This window comes from Mustela lutreola, chromosome 10 (assembly GCF_030435805.1).
Source record: "Mustela lutreola isolate mMusLut2 chromosome 10, mMusLut2.pri, whole genome shotgun sequence".
Classification (NCBI taxonomy): domain Eukaryota; kingdom Metazoa; phylum Chordata; class Mammalia; order Carnivora; family Mustelidae; genus Mustela; species Mustela lutreola.
The window spans coordinates 10,634,216-10,655,277 of record NC_081299.1 but is presented as its reverse complement, the minus strand read 5'-3'; the positions used below and the strand labels follow the sequence as shown (position 1 = coordinate 10,655,277).

Here is a 21,062-nt window from a genome sequence, read left to right as displayed (position 1 = left end):
GCACTGAGCCAGACAGCCTGAATCTGAAACTCAGCCCCACCTCCCCTGACCGGCTGTGTGGTTTGGCGGAAGTTCCTTAACCTTTCTGAGCCCCAACTCTACATCTGTAAATGAGGATAATAATGATAATAACAGTTCCTACCCCATAGGAGTTTTTTCTTTCCTTCTTTCTTTCTTTCTTTTTTCTTTTTCTGAGGCTGTATTTTTGTAAACACACATACAGTTCACAGAATATATAGGAAGCCACGTGAGGTGCGGTAAACAATGGAGAAATGCACGCTCTAGCTGTTTGCAATATTGTACTATTGGAGAGATTACGATCTTCTACCTTACTTTCTGTTAGAATGACTTCTGTCAAAAAACTGGGTTAAAACCAATGTCGGGGGGGGTGTGAGGACAGCGGAGTCCTGGCGCCCTGTTGGTGGGAATGTAAAATGGCACAGCAGGGGAAAGCAATGGTATGGCGGTTCCTCAAAAAATTAAGGATCAAGTTATCATATGACCCGGTGAGCCCACTTTTGGGTACACATGTAAAGAAACGGAAAGCAAGGGCTGGAAGAGATATTTGCAGTCCTGGGTTCACGGCATTATTGACAATAGCCACAAGGTGGAAACCACCCAGGGTCCACAGACAGGCGTGTGGATACGTAACAGGTGCCGAAGACACACAGTGGAAATCGCAACAACGTACGAACCTCGAGGACGTGATGCTAAGTGAAGTCAGTGTTGTAAGAGGACAAACACTGCATGATTCTACTTAAAGGAAGGACCTAGAGGAGTCAAATTCATAGAGACAGAAAACGGTGGGTACAGGGCTTTGTAGGATGAAGGGCTCTGGGGATGGAGGTGGCGATGGCTGCCCAAGGTGACGGTATTGAATGATGCCACTGACCTGTACACCGAAGAATGGTTAAGATGGAAAATGTGTTCTGTGTATTTTACCATCTTAAAAAAAAAAAAAAAAAAGCAAGCAACATGGCATCAGCCACTTTCTATAAATTCCCTCCCCCCCCATTGGAAGCTCTCCATCTGTTGGAGGGAAGGTAGACTCATCAGTTGCTGCAGGAGGGGGCCACTGGGGTGGCTCAGTGGGTTAAGCATCTGCCTTTGGCTCAGGTCCTGATCCTGGGGTCCTGGGATTGAGCCCCGCATTGGGCTCCCTGCTCAGCAGGGAGCCTGCTTCTCCCTCTGCCTGCCACTCCCCCTGCTTGCGCACTCTCTCTCTCTGAGACAAATAAATAAAATCTTAAAAAAGAATTTTAAAAAATTGCTGTGGTAGGAAGTGACCAATGAGATCAGCTCCAAGTTCCAGCTACCAGTTCTCCAACAGGGGAGAGGAAAGTTCCCCTGGGACTCAGGAGACCAGGTAGGTGAATCCCGGAGCAACAGAGCAAAGGGAGGAGCCAGTGGGAGCACAATCCAGGTGAGTAGGGAATAAGAACAGCAGATGGACAGGCAGTTACTGCTTGTTACTGCCTCCAGGCCCGGGTCTTTCTGTGCCCTTCCCCACAGAGACTGAGCAGGGTAAGAATCCTTATCTAGCCCAGGTCCCTCCTGTCACCTCATCTCTCAAAATGCGGGGGTTCACTCATAAGAGAAACACTAATGTGGGGCGCCTGGGTGGCTCAGTCGGTTAGGTGTCTGCCTCTGGCTCAGGTCATGATCCCAGGGTCCTGGGATGGAGCCCCGAATGGGGCTCCCTGCTCAGCAGGAAGCCTGCTTCTCCCTCTCCCACCCCCTCTGCTTGTGTTCCCTCTCTTGCTGTCTCTGTCAAATAAATAAATAAATAAAATCTTTTTTTTTTTTTTTTTTTTTTTTTAGATTTTATTTATTTATTTGACAGAGAGAGATTACAAGTAGGCAGAGAGAGAGAGAGAGAGAGAAGGAAGCAGGCTCCCTGCTGAGCAGAGAGCCCGATGCGGGACTCGATCCCAGGACCCTGAGATCATGACCTGAGCCGAAGGCAGCGGCTTAACCCACTGAGCCACCCAGGCGCCCCTCTTTTTTTTTTTTTTTTTAAAGAGAGAAACAAATGAAAACGACATGGGCGCTGGGTTTAAGGGAAGATCCAGTGGGTGGACAAGGCGCGCCGGGCAGCGCTGTCCAGTGCTGATAACCTGTGGTGGGCAATCCAGAGTCGCCTGTCAGAGGGACAGATGTATGTGCCCTTTGGCCCAGCTGACGTACCCACACGTCTGTGAAATAATGAAAATAACGGGACAATCATGGCAGTCTTGTTTAATAATGATAAACAAGAGGGATGCCTAGGTGGCTCAGTTGGTTAAACTACTGCCTTCGGCTCAGGTCATGATCCCAGCGTCCTGGGATCGAGTCCCACATTGGGCTCCTTGCTTGGCAGGGAGCCTGCTTCTCCCTCCGCCTCTGCCTGCCACTCTGCCTGTGCTTGCTCTCACTTCTCTCTCTATGACAAATAAATAAATAAATAATGATAAACAAGAAGACGACATGGGCTCTGATGGGTCTTTTCTAAGGGACAGCCTGGGACCGGCAGGTGCCAGGCAAAGGGACAAGAGTCATCTGGCTGTATGGGTGTTGGTGTGTCTGCTAGACCAGTCTTGTTCCACGACCCTCAGATCCCACCTGAGAAGCGACTGCCACGTGCTGGACTGTTCTAGCCAGAAAGGAGCCAGCTGGTAAGGGCGTTGTGTGCCCAGCCCGGATAAGCAGGTCATTTTTGTCCCTCATTCTTTTCCTGCTACTACCCTCCTCCCCACCACGGCGCTGTGCTGACTTGGGCTGTTCTGTAGCTCAGTCTTCGAGGGGATGTGGAAACCCTCGAAGGGTTTGAGAGGTTTCCAAATCTCTCCAGTGTGGCCCTGTTGAGTTCTTGGGGAGGGGCGAGGGTGTCAGCTCTCTACTGTGGAACTCTCGCTTCTCTTTCCCTTAAAACAGAGTATTGAAATATATGCACCGCCCCCCCACTCCCCGAAAGGGGCTCCCACAACATCAGGAGGGAAGAAACACGGGTGGTCAAGAAGAGGGAGGAAGGGTCCTCAAGGCATCGACCTGGAAGCATCTATGGGACCCTGGTCCCCACCTGCACATGAGGAATGAATATAATGTGAAGATTCCTGGTCCCTACCCAGAACCCACCGGGTCAGAATGTCTAGGGGCTCATGTTTAAGGAGCACTCTGATACAGATGGAAAGTTCTACAATCATTGGCTTGTAGTATTTCTTCGTTCTGGAAGAACTGAGCCCCTTTCTCAGTGGGGTTTAAATAACAGCCATATCTAACTCTACAAATTACAGTTCACAAACCACAACTGATCAGACCAGTTAAAATTCACAAGATTTATGTCTTAGATGAGCAAGGCTGGGGCTTTCAAGCTGTGGAAAATGGGAGGGGGAGATTCTGAACAGAGCTCTTCTTTAAAAAAAATTAAATGTACTTATTTGAGAGAGAGACAGAGAGAGCAAAACAGGCACAAATGGGGAGGAGAGGGAGAAGCAGGCTCCCCACTGAGCAGGGAGCCCCTCGCGGGGCTCGATCCCAGAACGCTGAGATTGTGACCTCAGCTAAAGGCAGATGCTTATCTGACTGAGCCACCCAGGCGCCCCAGAACAGAGGTCCTGATTGCGAGTCCACAAAAGACAGCCAGAATGGTCATTTTAAAATCAAAATGCATGTCTCCTCCCTTGCTCAAAATTCCTCAATTTCTTCCCATGCCCTTCAGATATGGTGGCCGAAGGAGGCCTTCTCATCTTTTAATTTCTCTCCCTTCCCACTCATCTGGACACATTCATTTTTCTCTCAGGCCCTTGGGCTCATAATATGCTCTTCCACCCCAGGACCTTTGCACATACCATTCCCCCTTCCCCTTGTCTTATTAAATCTTCCTTATCCTCCATATTCCTTTCCTTTAGAGATCCAACATGAAGAGAACCATACATGTCTTTGTGGGATTCTTTGACTTAATGTGTCTCTCCTGGCAGCTTTCTGACTACAGGGACCATGACTTATTCTACCATCACTTTATCCCCAGGCTTGCCTCCGTGCTGAGGTTCCAGGTAAATATTTGTGGAAGGAATGAGTGATAAAAACAGAAAGCTAGCCTGGTGAAAACAGGCTTCCATTTGCCGAGAGAGAAGCAAATTCCTTACAGGATAGAGAAAGAAGTCTGCAGGGCAAAACCCTGCAAAATCAATATGGACTTTTTCCCTGAGCCCAATGATTACGAGGGACTTTTATTTTCTTCCTTATATTGTGCTTTCTCCCAATTTTTTAAAAGAAGCATGTGATGACCTTCCATTATCGGAAAAAGTAAACGGTCTCAAAATCTGATGACATCAACAATCAGCACGATACATCCGTCTCGCCAGTGAGTCTGAATCTCCGGAAATAAGACTGTCTCTTCTTTAGGATTTACTCAGGTAAATGAAACAATCCTTTTTCTTTGCTAGACATAACCTCTGGGTAACTTTGAAGATGACTTTTTATTAATATGTATTTCTGAACTTTATTTAGTGAAATGACCTCCCGGGGTACAAATAACATAAACTATAAATTGGCTGTTGAATTAGTCCTCAGCGTGCCTCGTGGCTAATCAAGGGTGATTCCTCTCATCAGAAAAGCCCAAGGAAGTCAGCAGAGAAGCAATTTTCACCTTGTCTTATTTTACAGAACTAGAAAATGTTGACACATCCACAAGTTTCAATTTTTCAAAATGGGCCTGCGTCCCTGCAATCCTTTTTAAACAAATCTCTACTCCCAAATCCATTTAAGCTTTGGGAAGAGGATTTGTCTAAGAGAAGACAGAAGCGCCCATCAAAAGTCTGTTCACAAAACATTAGGCAATTCATGTGTCATCCGTTCTCTAGGGAGCCAATGTGAGCTTGTGCTTCTGGAAATGCAGCCGATTGCTTCATAAATCAATGTGACTGTGGCTGGCGGGGGTGACTTACTTCTTAAACCAAGTCTGAGGAGCAGTAGGCAGTCAATTATTTTTATACAGTGAATGCAACTCGATTTCCGTCTATATAAAAATTGTCCTCATCAGTACCTTTTTTCCATACAGCTTGTTAATGTCAGTGGCTCCCCATTTTAATCCTGTGTGCATTTAAGGAATCTTCTCAATCTCCATTTCATGAGCCCATGTTAACAATCATGGTGTCATTTACTTAGAATCATGTGCCAGACACTTTATGTACATTTCTCACTTAAGCCTTACAACAACCTCTGAGGTCAGTGGCTTAGAGACAGGGAACGAGCTCAGAGAAAACAAGGAATTTGCATGGAGTCACACAGCCAGCCCATGACCTAATGAGATTCAAACCCAGGTCTGTCCATCTCTGAAGCCTACAATTTTCTAACGCCATACTTAAGTTTGAAACACAGATCTCTGTTTCTACTTTGGCCAGCCATGAAAGAAGACTACCTAAAATCCGTCCCTAGCTGTGATAAAGAAGAATATGCAATTCTTTTTCTTTTCCCCCACTTTGTGCACTGAACAGATATTTCTGTGTCCTTCCTTGTAGGGAGGCCACATCATGGATAAGAACCTCAAGGGCCGGTCCACTGGGTTATTTTTGAATTTGAGAGTTTCTGATAAACTCAGAAAATTAGGAATAAGCAATTAATATAGGTTTATATTGCTTTGATCACTGCAGAGCACTGGATGTTCTGGCTAGTGCATTAAAACAAGAAAAAGGAAATTAAGGGTATTAAGATCTTTTCTGGGGCACCTGGGTGGCTCTGTGGGTTAAGCCTCTGCCTTTGGCTCAGGTCATGATCTCAGGGTCCTGGGATCGAGCCCCGCGTTGGGCTCTCTGCTCAGCAGGGAGTCTACTTCCTCCTCTCTCTGCCTGCCTTTCTGCCTACTTGTGATCTCTGTCTGTCAAATAAATGAATAAAATCTTAAGAAAAAAAGATCTCCTTTTCTGAAAGGAGAAATGCAAGTTTTTATTTGTAGATGGCATGATTGTTTATGTGTAAAATCCTAATAAACCTATAAAAGCTTTCTAGGGGCACCTGGGTGGCTAGGTCAGTTAAGCACCTGCCTCTGGCTCAGATCATGATCCTAGGGTCCTGGTACTGAGCCCCACATCAGCTGGGGGAGGGCCTGCTTCTCCCTCCTTCTCCCTCCACTGATCCCCTTGTTTGTGTACTCTAAGCTCTCTCTCTCTCTCTGTCAAATGAATGAATAAAATCTTAAAAATAAAACAAAAAATAAATCCTAGAAAGTTTAGTTATGGTTGCAAGATAGCACAAAAGCATACAAAATTCAACTGTATTTCTAGATACTGTCAATGAATATGTGGACACCATATTAAAAATATAATACCATTTACAATCATTAAAAAAGATGAATACTTAAGTGTATATCTAACAAAATGTGCACAGAGCTGGTATGCTAAAACTACAGAACATTTATGAAAGAATTCAAAGACACCCCTAAACAGAAAGAGAGACATACCATGTTCATGGATTGGAAAACAACAGAGTAAAGATATCAGTTCTTTTCATACTGATATATTGGCTTAAATATAATTCCTGTCAAAATTCCAACAAGATATTTTGTATATATAGACAGGCTTATACTAAAATTCACGTGGAAAAGCAAAAGAACTAAAATAGGTAAAAAGAAAAAAAATTTTTAAAGAAGGATAAAATGAAAGGAATCACTCTATTTGTGTGAAGACTTACATAACTACTGCCATCAAGACTGTGTTGTATAGGTAGGGGGACAGACACATGGATCAATGAAACATACAGGAAACTCAGAAATAGCTCCCACACAAGTATGCCTAAATATTTTTGACAAAGCTCCAAAAGCAATCAATGGAAAAAGGACAGTCTTTTCAATCAATGGTGCTGGGACACCTACACATCCACATGCAATAAAAAAGAACCTTGACCTAAATCTCATGTCATATATAAAAATGAACTCAAAATGGTTCATGGATTTAAACACAAAACCTAGAAAACTTTTAGAAGAAAACATATGAGAAACCCCTTGGATCAAGACTCGGCGATGTATTCTTGGACAGGACATGAAAAGCATGATTCACGAAAGAAAAAAATGATCAGCTGAAGCTAATCAAAATCTAAAACTTCTGCCCTGTGAAATATTCTGTTAAGAGAATGAAAAGATAAACAATTGGCCAGGAGGAATGATCTGCAAGCTCTGTATGTGAAAAGGGACACATATCTAAAATATTTTTTAAAAAATTCTCAAAACTCTGTAGTGAAAAACCAAACAATGTGATTAGAAAACGGGCAAAAGACATGAAGGGACATTTTACCAAAGAGGATGTGCACACGGCCAAGAAGCCCATGAAAAGATATCCAACATCACTAGCTATTGGGGAAATGCAAATGAAAACCATGGGGAGGCATCATGATACACCAGAACAGCTAAAATAAAAAACCAGTGATAATACCAGTTGCTGGTGAAGATGTAGAGAAACCGTGTCCCATACATTTGCTGGTGGGGATGTCAAATGGTACAGCTACCCTGGACAACAGGCTGGCATGTTTCTTTAGAAATCATACACTTCCCCTCTGATCCAGCAATCACACTCCTGAACATTTATCCCGGAGGAATAAAAACTTGCATTTACACAAAAACCTGAGCTCAAATGTTCATAAGTAGATTTATCTGTTAGAACCTCAGGTTAGAAACAATCAAAATGTCCTTTAATATGTGAATGGCTAAGCAAACAATGTTACATCTACACCATGGAAATATTACTCCACAACGAAAAAGAAACAGGCCAAAAACCTAAATGGATCTCAAGGACATTATGTTGAGTGAGAAAAAAAAAAAAAAAATCAACCTCAAAAGGTCACATGTGGTATAATACCATTTATATAACATTCTCAAAATGTGATACAAGTCACAACAGTTTCCAAATGCCTCTAGAAAGGGCGAGAGGCCATTGCTCAAGCTGAGTACTTCAGGTGGCCCTTGGTGAAGGTCAAAGCAAAGCATCAGCTCCATGGCCCCATTTGGCTGGGGGGAGGGGATGTCAGGTAGGGCATCTGTACTCATGATCAGCAAAGGACAGAGGGTACATCACCCCTAATCTCATACTCATTTTCACTACACATGCTGGGGAGACCCAGTACATTCCTCAGGTGGTTATAGGTCTCACGTGGAGGGAAGATGTGGCTGTGAGCCAAAGGGTGGGCTTTTAAAGAGACTCAAGTCCACAGAACAGCAGGGGTGTGGAGGGGGTGAGATGGGGAGATTGGGCGGGACCAGTTCTTACCTCTAAAACAAGGTCTGAGTCTTCATGCCTTCCAACAGTAGTACTTTTATTCAGGACAAAAAAGCCTTCTGCGCTCTTTAGGTAGGCTTTCATACTCTCTGCTTTCCCTAGAGGTTTGCGGAAAAAAATGTTGTTAGGAAAATGCGACCTTCTGATTGTTCAGTGTCACATTTAGAACGGATGAAATGCACCGTCACGTTTAAAGGAGAAATCAGCAGAGGAGAAATCAGCAGTGGATAGATGGACTTTACAATGTGGTCACAATTTCTGCAGATTTTTAAGACTCTCTTTTTGAACAGTGACATCTAGCGAAGATGAGGTTGGTCCGGATCATCACAAAGAAGACATTTTTTACAGAAGTCAGAGCCCAAACTGCCAGTAGCTTAAACACCCCAACGATGACCCTGAATTCCATGGATAATTGCTGTCTGCCTCCCATGAAGTTCAGGACAAGGTTAGTTCTCTGACACAGAAACTATTCTGTCCCATACTCCTTACCCACCGCAAGCTAGCTCTGAAACTTTGGGTGTGTTACTTCTTCTTTCTCTATGCCTCAGTTTTCTCATCTGTAAAATGGGGTTAATGATACTCTGCACCCCAAATGGTTCTGTGAGGATGGAATACAATCGTAAATGAAGCATTTAGAGTGGTGGCCGCTATGCACTGACCACACATTTGTCCCATTATTATTATTATTGTTGTTATTGTTATAATAATTATTATGAATTTTGGGCTTATCAAACTCGGACCCAAGAAGTCGAAGCCTTCTACAGAGCTTCTGAAACTGCTGAGTCAATCATTGAGGGAATGGGCTTTAAAGGACACTTTCTTTGTAAATCACTCCATTTCTTCATATAATTAAGGGAAAAAGGGCAACCTTGAAAGGCAAACTATCAAGACTCAAGCTGGGACATACGTTCAGGACTCTGCCCATTGTTTCCCCCCAATTTTTTTTATGACAATGTCAGATACACAGGAAAAGTCAAAAGAAGTAGTTGGTGAACTCCTTTATACCCACCACCTAGATCCTACAATTGACATTTTGTTCGGTTTGCTATATCACACATCCCTCCATCTACCCACGCATCCATCCATTTTGTAGTTTGATGCATTCCAAAGTAAGTTCTATACTGGTTTTTTAAAATATAAAAATCTCAGGGACTTCAGTAGGTTCCAAAGTGTTGATAATTCATATGATGCTTGACTTCTGATTTGAGGTATCTGTCCAGTTACACAGCAGAACATCCTCCATCTCAACACCATGTCCAAGAGCAGAAGTCTCTCTCTTTTCCTTTCAACAGAAAGGTCACTGAAATGTGAAGCTGTTGGAGTGGATAAAAACAAAGCTCATCTAGTTGTGGTCATAGAGGGTCTCGGGTCTGATTCTGCTTTTCTTTTCTTTTCTTTTTTTTTTGAAGATTTTATTTATTTATTTGAGAGAAGGACACAGCAAGAGAGGGAACACAAGCAAGGGGAGTGGGAGAGGCAGACGCAGGCTTCCCACTGAGCAGGGAGCCCAATGTGGGGCTCGATCCCAGGACCCTGGAAACATGATCTGAGCTGAAGGCAGATGCTTAACCACTGAGCCACCCAGGCATCCTGGTTCTGCTTTTCATCCACATCCTCATCATCAGTGACTGAATCCCTCCTCAGTACCAGGCACTATGGTATTTTATACACATCGTTTCTTTTCCTCCTTGGAACAACCCTGTGAGGTAAGTATTGGTACTGTCCCACTTTACAGATGGCAAACTGAGACTCAGAGAGGTTAAGGACACATAGTAGCAAGTGTCAGGGAGACAGCTCTGAGCCTTTGCATGAAACTACTACACAACTGGCCCGCAGCTCAACCTCCCACATGTTCACTGCTGCTGGGTGGGGCAGAGTAGGCTGATGGTGGCTGGGGGGGGGGGGCGGGGGGAGGGACGGGGGAGGGGTGCATTGCACTGTCTCTTGACTCTTGGGACTTGTAAGAAAGTCCTTGACACCTGCATTCCATCCTCTGAAAGGAAGAAAAGACCCAACCTGGGGGTAAGAGAAATAAAAATAAGCCAGATAGTGTATTTTATACTTGTAAACTCTGAGAGCTATGGATACCTCACACGTATGTTTTCCTATAATGTGAAATACATTTTATTAAGTTCAGTGTCATTCACAGAAAGGGAGAGACGTTTCCTCTTCCCAAAGAACCATGCTCTATTGCTGTTAAATCACTTCAGTTACTCACTTCAATGGCAGAGGACCATGTTATCAAGCAACACATTCAAGCCTGATTAATGTGGAATGCAAACTTGGGAGAAATGTCTCTTCTGCAGGAAAAGCACAGGAAATGCCACTAAAAAAAACCCCAGAACTTGGATCGTGTGTATACTTGATTTTTAGCTCTCCCCCAAGATGTTCCCAAGGCTGATGACTTCTCTCTGCTCAGATGTCCCCCTGTGTGGCAACCGCCCGACTCCCCCTAGCTAAAGGCACCCTTGAGTCACTATTGGCATATGCCACTTGCTGTGTTTCCTTCCTCGTGCTTATCAATCTCTGACATTTTCTGGTTCCTTTATTTAGTTGTGTTTGCTGTTGGTTTTCTTTTCACTGAGATATATATTCCAGGAGAGCCAGAACTGTATTTTTCTATTAAGAGATAATTCCTCATGGTTGCCTTGTGTGGTTGCCATTATGGAGCAAAAGCATTGATGAATTTTGTCCTGTGTCTTCTGCAAGGATCTGTAAGCTGGCCAGGCTAACTTCCTAGCTTGCAAGCAAGATAAAAGCTCAGACCCTTGGGACACCTGGGTGGCTCGGTGGGTTAAAGCCTCTGCCTTTGGCTCAGGTTGTGATCTTGGGGTCCTGGGGTCGAGCCCCGCATTGGGCTCTCTGCTCGGTGGAGAGACTACTTCCCCTTCACTCTGCCTGTGATTCTCTCTGTCAAATAAATAAATAAATAATCTTTAAAAAAAAAAAAAAAAAAAAAACAGCTCAGACCCTTGGCGGTTCCTCACAGCTTTGTTCATCACCCCATCTCCAGCACCTGGAGCCTTGTCTGACATGTAGTAGATGCTCAGTAAACATTCGCTGCATGAATGAAAATGCAAATGACCCGGCAAAGCAAATCTGTGCAGCCAGCTGCCTACGAATCTTCCCATTCAGTGTCTACCCTGGATATCCTTTCTGGAAACCCTAAATGCTACCTGGGGTGTTTGGGTTGGACAGTATCTCTCCATCTTAATCTTGCCCTGCGCAGTGCACATCCTTGCCTGAAAGTAATTTGAATGTGTTAAGCTCTGGAAATTGGCTCTTACTGCCCTGAAGCACCAGGCCTAGTCAGAGCAAATCACCTGCCTACCCCCTGAGCACTCTGAAAGCTCAGAATTGGACTAGAGAAGTAGTATGTCTTTTCTGGGCTACAGGTCTTCAGTGGCCGGGGAGCTGCAAAGTTTCCTCAAGGAAGGGAATCAAGTCAAGGGATCTCTGACCATTGGGTGGGTGTTGTCCCTAAACCAAGGGAACCAGAGGGCACCTCTCCTAATCTCAGCTGTGTACACCAGTGGATATCTAAGAGCCGCATGTTTGGTGCCCAGGACGATCCTGAAGCTCCTACACAAGCTACTTCTGGAGGCGGGGCAGGAGTCTGCATTTTCGGGAGGACCAGCTGGTGTTGGAGCATCTCCTCTGGGGTGCTCCTGGAGACCCGAGCCGGGATCGGAGAGGAGCTCCCAGGTGCCGCGCCTCCCCTCCAAGCTCTTGACCTCGCAGGGCCGACCTGGCCCGGTCCCAGGTGTCCGCCCGCTACCTCCTTCCGTGCCGCACTCACCTGGCCGGAGGGAGAAGCCCACGCTCAGTCCCTCGCCGAAACCCCGGCGGGATCGGGAGGAGCCCGGCCAGCTCCCGGGCGAGGCCGCCTGGCCGCGCTCCCGCGGAGTCTCCAGCCGCGGGCCAGCACCCCGCGCGCCCGCCAGGCCTGTGTACGCGCGTCGTCATGGCAACGCCGCCGGGCCGGTGAGGGGCGTGGCCTGCGCGGCGTGGCGGGGAGAGGGGGGGGCGGGGGCGGGGCGCCGGACACGGCCCCGAGGATCCCAGCCCTCTGCCGCGCCCCGCAGCATCCCCCCACCGCCCCGCCGCCTGTCGCTTAGGGATGCCCAGGCCCATTTCACAGATGCGGAAACGGAGGCGTAGAGGTCCCAGAAATAGCCGGCGGTTGTCCAGCAAGGAAGGAGCAGACTCGAGAGTCCTTCCTTCCGACTCTCCTTTGCTCTAGGCTGCGTGCGTGGAGGAGGTGGGGGGGGGGGTGGAGCTGAACCAGGAGAAGCTTAGAGGTTTGAACCCCCTGCCCCACCGGGATCACTACCCCTCTGAGTTGCAGCAAATCGAGTAAGCTGGGATGGGGTCGGGGGACCAGCACTTCTGGGGGGTGGGGCCGGGAGAGGATGGGGTGGAAGAGTTTTGAAAGAATGAAGGTTTTTTTATGTGCTGGGGAAAGGACCTCCCCCCCCCCCCCGATTCTTGTTCTTCCTTGTCAAAACTGACGTTTATCCGGCCATTTGTGTTTTGGTTTTTGGTTTGCCCTATCTCTACAAACATCTGAGTCCCCAGAGTTGACCCGCATCAGTCTTGTCCTTGGAACCCCCACCATGGGCATAGAACTTGGGGAGAAGCTGTGTGGAGAAAACATGCAAATCTCAACCATCTCCCACCACCCCCATGTCCCCTTCTACATGGGTACCTACCTAGAGAATGCTTCCCTTCCCTGGCAGGAGATGATGGCCAGCAAGGTGCCCCCAGAAAAACTCAAAAGCATTTAAGAAAGATGAAATGTGGCAGAGTCTATCTTAGTCAATTAGAACAAGATCTAAGAGAGAACTCATGGAAATGGACATAGTGAAGATGCTCAAACATGCCTAGAGGCTTTTTAGAAATGCAGATTCCCAGGCACAGACAGGCCCTCACACAGGGTAGAAGGTTCTGCTTGGGGTTAGTGCCCCACAATCAGAAAGAACCTAGGCATAAAGTTAGGAATTGACCACAGAAACTGGGGCCTGAGTAATAATAGCTTCAAGGGACAGGGAGGGTTAGGCTCAACTTCCTAGTGCCTTTCTGCCTCAGGGCCTTTGCACCTACCATTTCCCCGTCCCTACAAAGCAGTTCTACCAGGGATCTCCTTTGCCTCCATAAGATTTTTACTTGAATACTGCCCTATTTCAAATTCTTTTTAAAAATCCAGTATGCAAGGAAGAGCAACAAGAACAACAAAACAAAACAAAACAAAACAAAAATTTCCACGCTTTCTCGCTCTTCTCATTTGATCGCTTATTCTCTAACATCCAATTTGATTTATCTCATTCATCTGTCTCCCTGCCCCACCCTCCAGAGAAACTAAGCTCCAGGAGGGCAGGGAGTTTCTTTTTTGTTTAGTTCACTGCTGGATCAAGTACCTAGAACAGTGCCTGAGTGAATGAGTTGGGGGAAGCGGGGAGCCCCTGACACTCACCCACAGCCTGGCTTCCTACCTTCTTGGGCTGCTGTGCTGATCTGTCCTGATCCCAGGACATGTTTTCTCTAGCCAGCTGCCCAGACCTGGACCTCCCCCTCCACACCTGATTTAGCCCCCTTCTTGTCCCCAGCATGAGTGGGGACAAGAGGATGCAAACTTGCTTACTGCCAGGCAGACCCTAACGGAAGCCAGGCTGGCCATGAGCCGGAGCAGCCCGTGGCCCCAGACAATTTTTGAGAGGTCCTATGTGGCCTGTAGCCCATCCCACTAAAGAATATGAAACTGAGAGCAAAGCTGGCATTCAGACCCATAGAGCAGAAACTCCTAAATCTTGATTGGACTCCCCTTCCCCCAAATGCCACACTGTTATCTCCAAGGGTGTGTACAATCCCTGAAACACAATAACATGTAATCCATCTGAATTTCAAAAACAGAAAATAAAACACCCTAATAACATATGGCTGTATGATTTCTTGGACTGAGAGAGAGGGCTGTAACTTGCAAATAAACCATGATGGGGTGTGAAAAATATTGCCCCTGAAGGAAAAAATACAGGTTTCTAGATTTATGGGCTCCTTGGTGATACTTGTCATCAGTGTTCTCAGCTGTGGGTGGCTATGAAAGCCTTGTTGTGCCGTGACTCCCGTCAGAAGTGCTTGTGTGTGAAGGACCTGGGTTCGAGTCCCGACTCTCTTGTTCCCAGAGACGCCTTGCCTGAAGAAAGTAGGAAAAGGGGCCAGGCCAAGAGAGGGCAGCTGGGGCCTGCCAGCAAACTCAGAGGTGCACACGCTGGGCTTCCTTCCTGGGTGAGGGGCTCTGCCCCTCTAGAACTTTATTCTGTGTCAGCCGCCTTCCCTGGGCTGTCCTTGATTGGGGAGAATGCCCCCCCTGCCCCCCCTTCCCACCCTTCCCAGAGCTGCCTGTTCCTCCCAGTGCCTTTGCATCCCAAATTGAAATGAAGGTCGGGAGGCTTTCCCAGCCTCTCTGGGGTGAGGGAGAGGCAGAGAAAGAACAGGGACAGGAGCATGGGAGAGCCGGCAGGGAGCAGCCAAGCTGCTGAGTAGGATGATGAGGGGAGAGCAGACGGGCCAGCCCACTGGAGGCTCCAAGGCCACGATAACCTGGCCTTCTCAAACGGACTCTGGTTGCTGGTTCAACGCCTTCATTTCTCCTGCAAGTCAGTCTCCAGAGTCAGGCCCCTTGGTTCCTCCGGCTTTGCCACAGGAGCGGGTGTGTGCGCTGTTTGCACACGGCTGAGTGCACAGATCCCACCGTGGGTGTGTTCTTCCCATTTCTACTGTCCTCACTTCTGCCGCCCTGTCGGGTGGCGATGGCGAGGCGGGGATGCTGAGGATTCCGGGGCCGGTAAGTGTAAACGACGCAACTGTGCCCAGCACAACAGACCCGCTCTGTGAGTGTTTGCAATGACCAGTGTCCCTTTCCTTTGCTTGTTTTGGTTTCTGGATGGTATGGGAGGGCAGCCCAAGGTCACAGACACCCTGGGGAGGACTTTGATTTTCCTCAAGACTCAGTCTCAACGCAGAGCAAAGGTGACCTCTGACCAGTGGCACGTGATCTTCCCCTTTGCCACCCTGGGACCTTTCTGGGTGTGGGTGTCAGAGACGGGCTGAGCTCCCTTCCCTTATGTCCCACGCAGGGCTTCCTGAGAACCCACCTGGTCTCTCTGGGGTGGGACCTGCTGGGCAACTCCATAAATTCTACTTTCAGGCTACTGGACAAGCAAACCTCTGCTGTTTTTTTTTTTTTTTTTTTTTTTTTTTTTTTTTTTTTTTGGCAAGTAACAATGAACCTTTACGAATGTGGTTTGCAAGACCAGGTAATACATGCCTACACGTGTGAGGTACCAGCTACTATAGCATGCACAGTTTTAGCCAGTTCTTAGCCTAACCCATTTTACAGAAATGGGCACGGAAGAGTCAGGTGACAAAGTTGTGAACCTTGTAACAGGTCGGACTGGGATTCAACTCCAGAATGCTGCATCTTTGGCAAACTGTTATCAAAAAAAATAACACATTTTGAAATACTGAAAAGTGCACCAGTCATAAGCGTACACTTGAAGAATCCTTTCAAAGTGCTCGCATTCACCTAACCAGAGCCCAGATCCACAAGCAGTTTGCCAGCCCCCCGCCCGGCCCCAGAAGCCTCCCTGTGCTCCCTTCTAGTCATTTCCTGCCCACCACCCTGACCTCCAATATCGTAGATTAGTTCTGCTTGGTTTTTGAGCTTCGTTTAAGTGGAAATATACAGATTCCATTTTCTGTCGGGCTCTTCTCACTTTCCTAGTGTTTGTGGGATTCGTCCTTGTTGGGTGATGTCACTGGCTCATTCATTCTCACTGTTCTACTGCATTCCACGGTGGTAGTTATCTAGCCTTTCATAACAAATTACGACAGAACAACACACCCTTATCATGTCATAATTTCTGTGGGTCAGGAATCCGACCACTGCTGGGGGTGGGCGGATTTCTGCTCAGGGGGTCTCACGGCCTGCACCAAAGGGTTGACCGAGGCCAGGGGTCTCATCTGAGACTCAGACGGGGAAGAATCCACTTTCAAGTTCAGGTGGTTGTTGGAAAGATTCAGGTCCTCGAGGATAGTTAACTGAGGTCCTGAGAGCCTCACCACCTTGTTGCCTGTTAGCTGGAGGCGCCCACTCTCTGTTGGCTGGATGGACTTCTCCCTAAGGTGGCTTGGTTCATGAAAGCCAGTGAGAGTCAATGGAGGGAGAGTCCTAGTGAGATGGGTGTTGCCATCTCATGTAATGTAACCACAGAAATGACATTCCATCACCTTTGCAGCCTTGCGCTAGTTGGAAATAAGGTACAGGTCCTACCTACGCTCAAAGGGAAGGGATAGCCCAGAGGTGTGAACACCGGTGATCACTGGGGGTCATTGTATCTGTCTTTGGGGGATAGTCCTCCTGGGTATACACCTAGGAGTAGAACGGCCGGGCCACGGAGAACTCAGATGCCCAACTGTAGAAGATTCTGCCAAACATTTCTCCAAAGGGCTGGTACCATCTACATTCCTTGAGCAGTTGGGAATGTTCCATCCAGATCACCTGATTTTCAATACTATCCTCCCCTCCTTACAAAGGAGGGGTCCTGGGGTTCCTCAGGACAGGAGGTCCTCAACTTGGCCCCAGATCAGAATCACCAAATTTGGGGGCCACATCTCCAGACTTCATCGTTTGAGAGCTGGAATATGAACTGAACGGCACGCTCCATGAGGCAGGGATCCTTGTCCTCCACTGAGCCATTCTTGGTGCCTACAGCAGGCCCTGTCAGTGGCTGGCACTCAGTAACATTTTTTTAAAAGATTTTATTTATTTATTTTAGAGAGAGAGAGAGAGAATGAGAGAGTGTGTGCCATGCAGGCAGAGGGGCAAAAAGGGGGAGAGAATCTCAAGCAGGCTTCGTACTGAGCGCAGAGCCAGACATGGGGCTTGATCTCATGACCCTGAGAAACCAAGAGTCAGAGGTTTAATCGACTGCGCCACCCAGGCGCCTCTACATTTCTTTTTTTAATTAAATGAGCAAGTTCAGGCTCTGCGGTTCACACTGATAGGCCTCAGAGAGGGTGTGAAACTCCTGAAATCAGGAGGAAACTTGGATGTATCGAAGCCCTGTGTGTTTTTCAGGGAAGAGGGCCCAGAGCCTTAACTAAAGCCTTCTCTGGCAAAGGCTGAGAGTCACTGTGATTGGATCCAGTCTGGCTCGGTTATCTGATCACTGTAAGAAACAGCTGCTCCTGGGGAAGGACAGAGCTTAGAAGAGAGGAGAGGGAGTGTGCTTGCTTGGACGGGGCGCGAAGGGACACTTTACGGCATTTGGACTTCTGACCCAGGGTGACTTTGGGTCTGGCTGGCCTAGCAACTCCCCGGTCTTGTGGGGCCCTCCCCGTGTCTGCTTGTTGAACAGCCACTTCCAGAAGCCTCGATTTCCTTCTGCAGGAGCCGAGACGAGCCGCACCTTCTCAGAAAGCTTCTCGGTGTATCCAGTTCGAGATGACCTCATGCTTTGTCACCCTCTGTCTGGTTTTCTGGAGGTTTCCCAGCATCGCGCTGCTGTCTGCATTCTTTCATCCTTTCAACAGGGCTCCTGTTTTCTGCTTTTGGTCATTCCCGTCACATGATTTTAATCTTCCTTCCCGAGCAGATCAACCTCATGCCCCTCTAAGACATTTCTTCTCAGGTTTCCTCTGAATCATTTCGTTCGGGCCAGATACGGCCAGCTTTTCCTCCTTCCTGCCGGCACTTGACATAGACCCTCTCTTTTCCCCAGAACAACTGTCCTTTCTTTCTGGTCCCTCACTTAGGTCCTCGTCTTTCACCATGTTTTCTGACTTCTCCTGTGAATGGATTGTTTTTTGAAATTCAAGTCTCAAGGATCATCCCTTCTAATCTGGGTCTGAATTTGGATCACCGTCAAGAGACACCTGGGACAGGAATGTTGCTGGGTGGTTAGACTCCTCAGCAGGAGGGCTGAGCGCTGAAGGGGGTGTCAGAGGGACCTGGGCAGAAAGAGGGAGATACATTCTTCTGCTATGGGGTGGGACATGGGGTGGGGGTCCCTCAGAAAGGTCCTTTTAAGGAAAAGGAAGCATTTTACCCAAGTCTTGAAGGGTGGGTAGGATTCTAGGCAGTAGAGCAGGGAGAGAAGATTCTATGGAAGGAAGGGGCAGTGGGAACAGAGGCTAGAAGACCAGGAATGGGAGAGGCTAAGTATGATCCTGCAGAGTAAGAGGGAAGGCCAGATGCTGAGACTGGAAATGGAGACCCATGCCAGCCCTTACAGATGTTTGTTTGGCTTTCATAGTGTCTTAAAGACTTGTAAGTAGTTGCTGAAGGGTTTGGTCTCCTTCTGTGGAGTGACAGAGAAACCGAATCCAACTGGAGTCAGCATGAAGCAAAGTCATTAGTTACCACAGACAAAAAGTCTAGAGGGAACAGCTGGGTGCCAGCCCAAGTGATGTCATCAAGCCCTGGCCTCTCTTCAGCTCTCTGCCATGCTTTTAGCCATGTGGGAATCCAAGCTCAGAGAGAATCCCTGTACCATGGGCACAAAAGGGCTGCCACAGCTCTGGTCCTTACATCTTCTCATGAATCCGACAGGGGACAAGGGAGAGTCTTTTCCTGAAGCTTCCCCTAAAGGCTTCACTGCTTCTTGTTTGCTCTGATTGGGGAACAGACCCATTCCTGAGCCTGTTACTGAGGCCAAGTGACTGCTCTGCTCTGACTGGCTGAGGTTTGAGTCACATGCGTCTCCCTGCCTCCAGAGACAATCCACACCGTCTCTGAGAGAGAAGGCTGAGACGGGGAGACATGTGGTCCCCAAAGGGGGATCATAACACCATGCTGTTTTAGAAGAGAGGACCCGAGTGATGAAAGCTGCAGATATCTCTCACAGTGGCCCATGTGTATAGACCATTTTAATTTACATTCAAATCTGGATTAATGCCTTTTCTTGGAAAATGGGAACCTGGGCTGTATTCTTGCATCTAGATCAGCAGTCTGTGAGGGCTGAGGGGGCTGCCCTCTAGATACGGTCTCTGTTCTCCCTGCCCACTGCACCGCTCACTTTCCTCTCTGGCAGCTGGGAGCACTTGGGTTTTTATCCCCAGCATAATTTGATTCCGTAAATAAATCTGTTTCTCCTACCAGAATGGAAATGACCAAAGAACAGGGGTCAGATAGCGCTCCCCATGCTGCCATAAACTCCCGAGGACAAATGCCGACCGTTTTTGATAGTCTCATTCCTTGCTCAGGCTTAAATAACCTCTTTGGGAAAAGGTTTAGTACGTGATGATTTTAGAAGCTGCATCGGAGCATTCCAGGGTCTGAAGTCCTCGAGGGTGATGGGTGGGTGGGTGAGTGTGTGTCTCTGGCCCACTCTGGCTCCCCCTGGCTTGTTTCTCAGATGTGGAGGGATTTGATTTTGATCTCATCTTGGATTGAACTTAACCTGCGGGAACCCTGAGGAACCCCTGAGGGGTCTGACTCCGGGCTGCTTTCCTTTAGGAAAGCTTTTTGTTGGTTTCAGCTGGAAGCCAGGAATGCTAACAACCTGTAACCACTTCCATTTACTCCCTTAGTCTGGAGTTTTCCCATCGAAGGCATGGAGTGGGAATGTGAACCCCGGGCCACACCGGGTTCCACAGCCTCAGGGTCTCCGGGTGACGGTCATCTTTATTATTACCAGGGCCATGATTAAATCTTTTTCCCTCCAGACCCACACTGAAAACAGACAGACTGCCTCCTAGCCTCCCTTTTCTGGTAGTCCAGGAACAAAAAAATTTTTTAAAGCCCTCTCGTTACCAGGATGTATAACACCTTTGAGGGTGCGGGCTCAGTCTGGGCATTCGAGCCTCGGCAAAGGTCCAAGTCTTACCTTCCCATTTCTAGCACCTGTTAATGTCCCTGTTTGGGACAGAGTTGTTTATTATTTATTTATTTATTTATGCTGTGCTTGTAGCTCGCTCTACCAGTGCCAAATGCTCTCATGTTCCTTTGGGGCTGCTTACGGTAAAAAACTATTTTTATTATGGGACTTTTGAAACATACAGAATAGTAGAGAAAGGCTACAATTCAATGAGCTTCCAGTATCCATTATCTAGCTTCATTATTTTCCTAGTCTTCTCTTTTTTTTTGGTTTTTTTTCTTGATTTTTTTTTTTTCCTGGATTAATTTAAAGCAGATCGTGTTTTTTCAGCCAAGAATACTTCCTAACGGGAAGGGGGATTTCCACCCCCCGCCATCCTCCACCCCACACATTATCACACTGAACAATAATTATAATAATTCCTGAATATCATCTAACACAAGTCCATGCTCAAATTTCCTTGATTCTCTCAAAGATATCTCTTCACAGCAGGTTTGTTAGAACAGGATGTAGATAAGATCCTCACATCCCATTTGGTTGTTGTTTCTGAAATCCCTTTTCTTCTGTAAAGGCAACCCCTCCTCCCACCCGACCCCCACCCCCATTTTCTCAGCCACTGATTTATTGGAGAAACCAAGTCCTTTGTCCTGTAGAATGTCCACATCCCGGATGTGGCTGATGGCTTCCTCATGGTTTCAGTTTACTTGTTTCAGTGAACTAACATATTCTAACATCTTCTCCGTATTTCCAGTGAACTAACAATTAGATCTCGAAGTCTGATTACACCCAAAGTCTTTTTGTTGCCCAGACCACTTCGTGGGCGGTACTGTGCTCTTTCATCTACGTTACATAAATGTCTGGTTACAGTGGGTTAAGGCCTCTGCCTTCGGCTCAGGTCATGATCCCAGCGTCCTGGCATCTGGTTACATAAATGTCTGTTCAT

General features: G+C 47.3%; 1 protein-coding gene across 1 annotated transcript in view; it reads right to left on the bottom strand.

The window, feature by feature from the left end:
• The window catches only part of FHAD1 (forkhead associated phosphopeptide binding domain 1), a 129,830-nt gene extending 117,649 nt beyond the window's left edge, over positions 1-12,181 (bottom strand). The window contains exons 1-2 of the mRNA XM_059136013.1: positions 12,043-12,181; positions 8,235-8,341 (exon numbers count right to left, since the gene is read on the bottom strand). Of these exons, the coding sequence (XP_058991996.1) occupies positions 8,235-8,327 (93 nt within the window). The 5' untranslated portion in view covers positions 8,328-8,341; positions 12,043-12,181. The remainder of the gene's footprint in view (positions 1-8,234; positions 8,342-12,042) is intronic.
• Between the last annotated feature and the right edge of the window lie 8,881 nt (positions 12,182-21,062).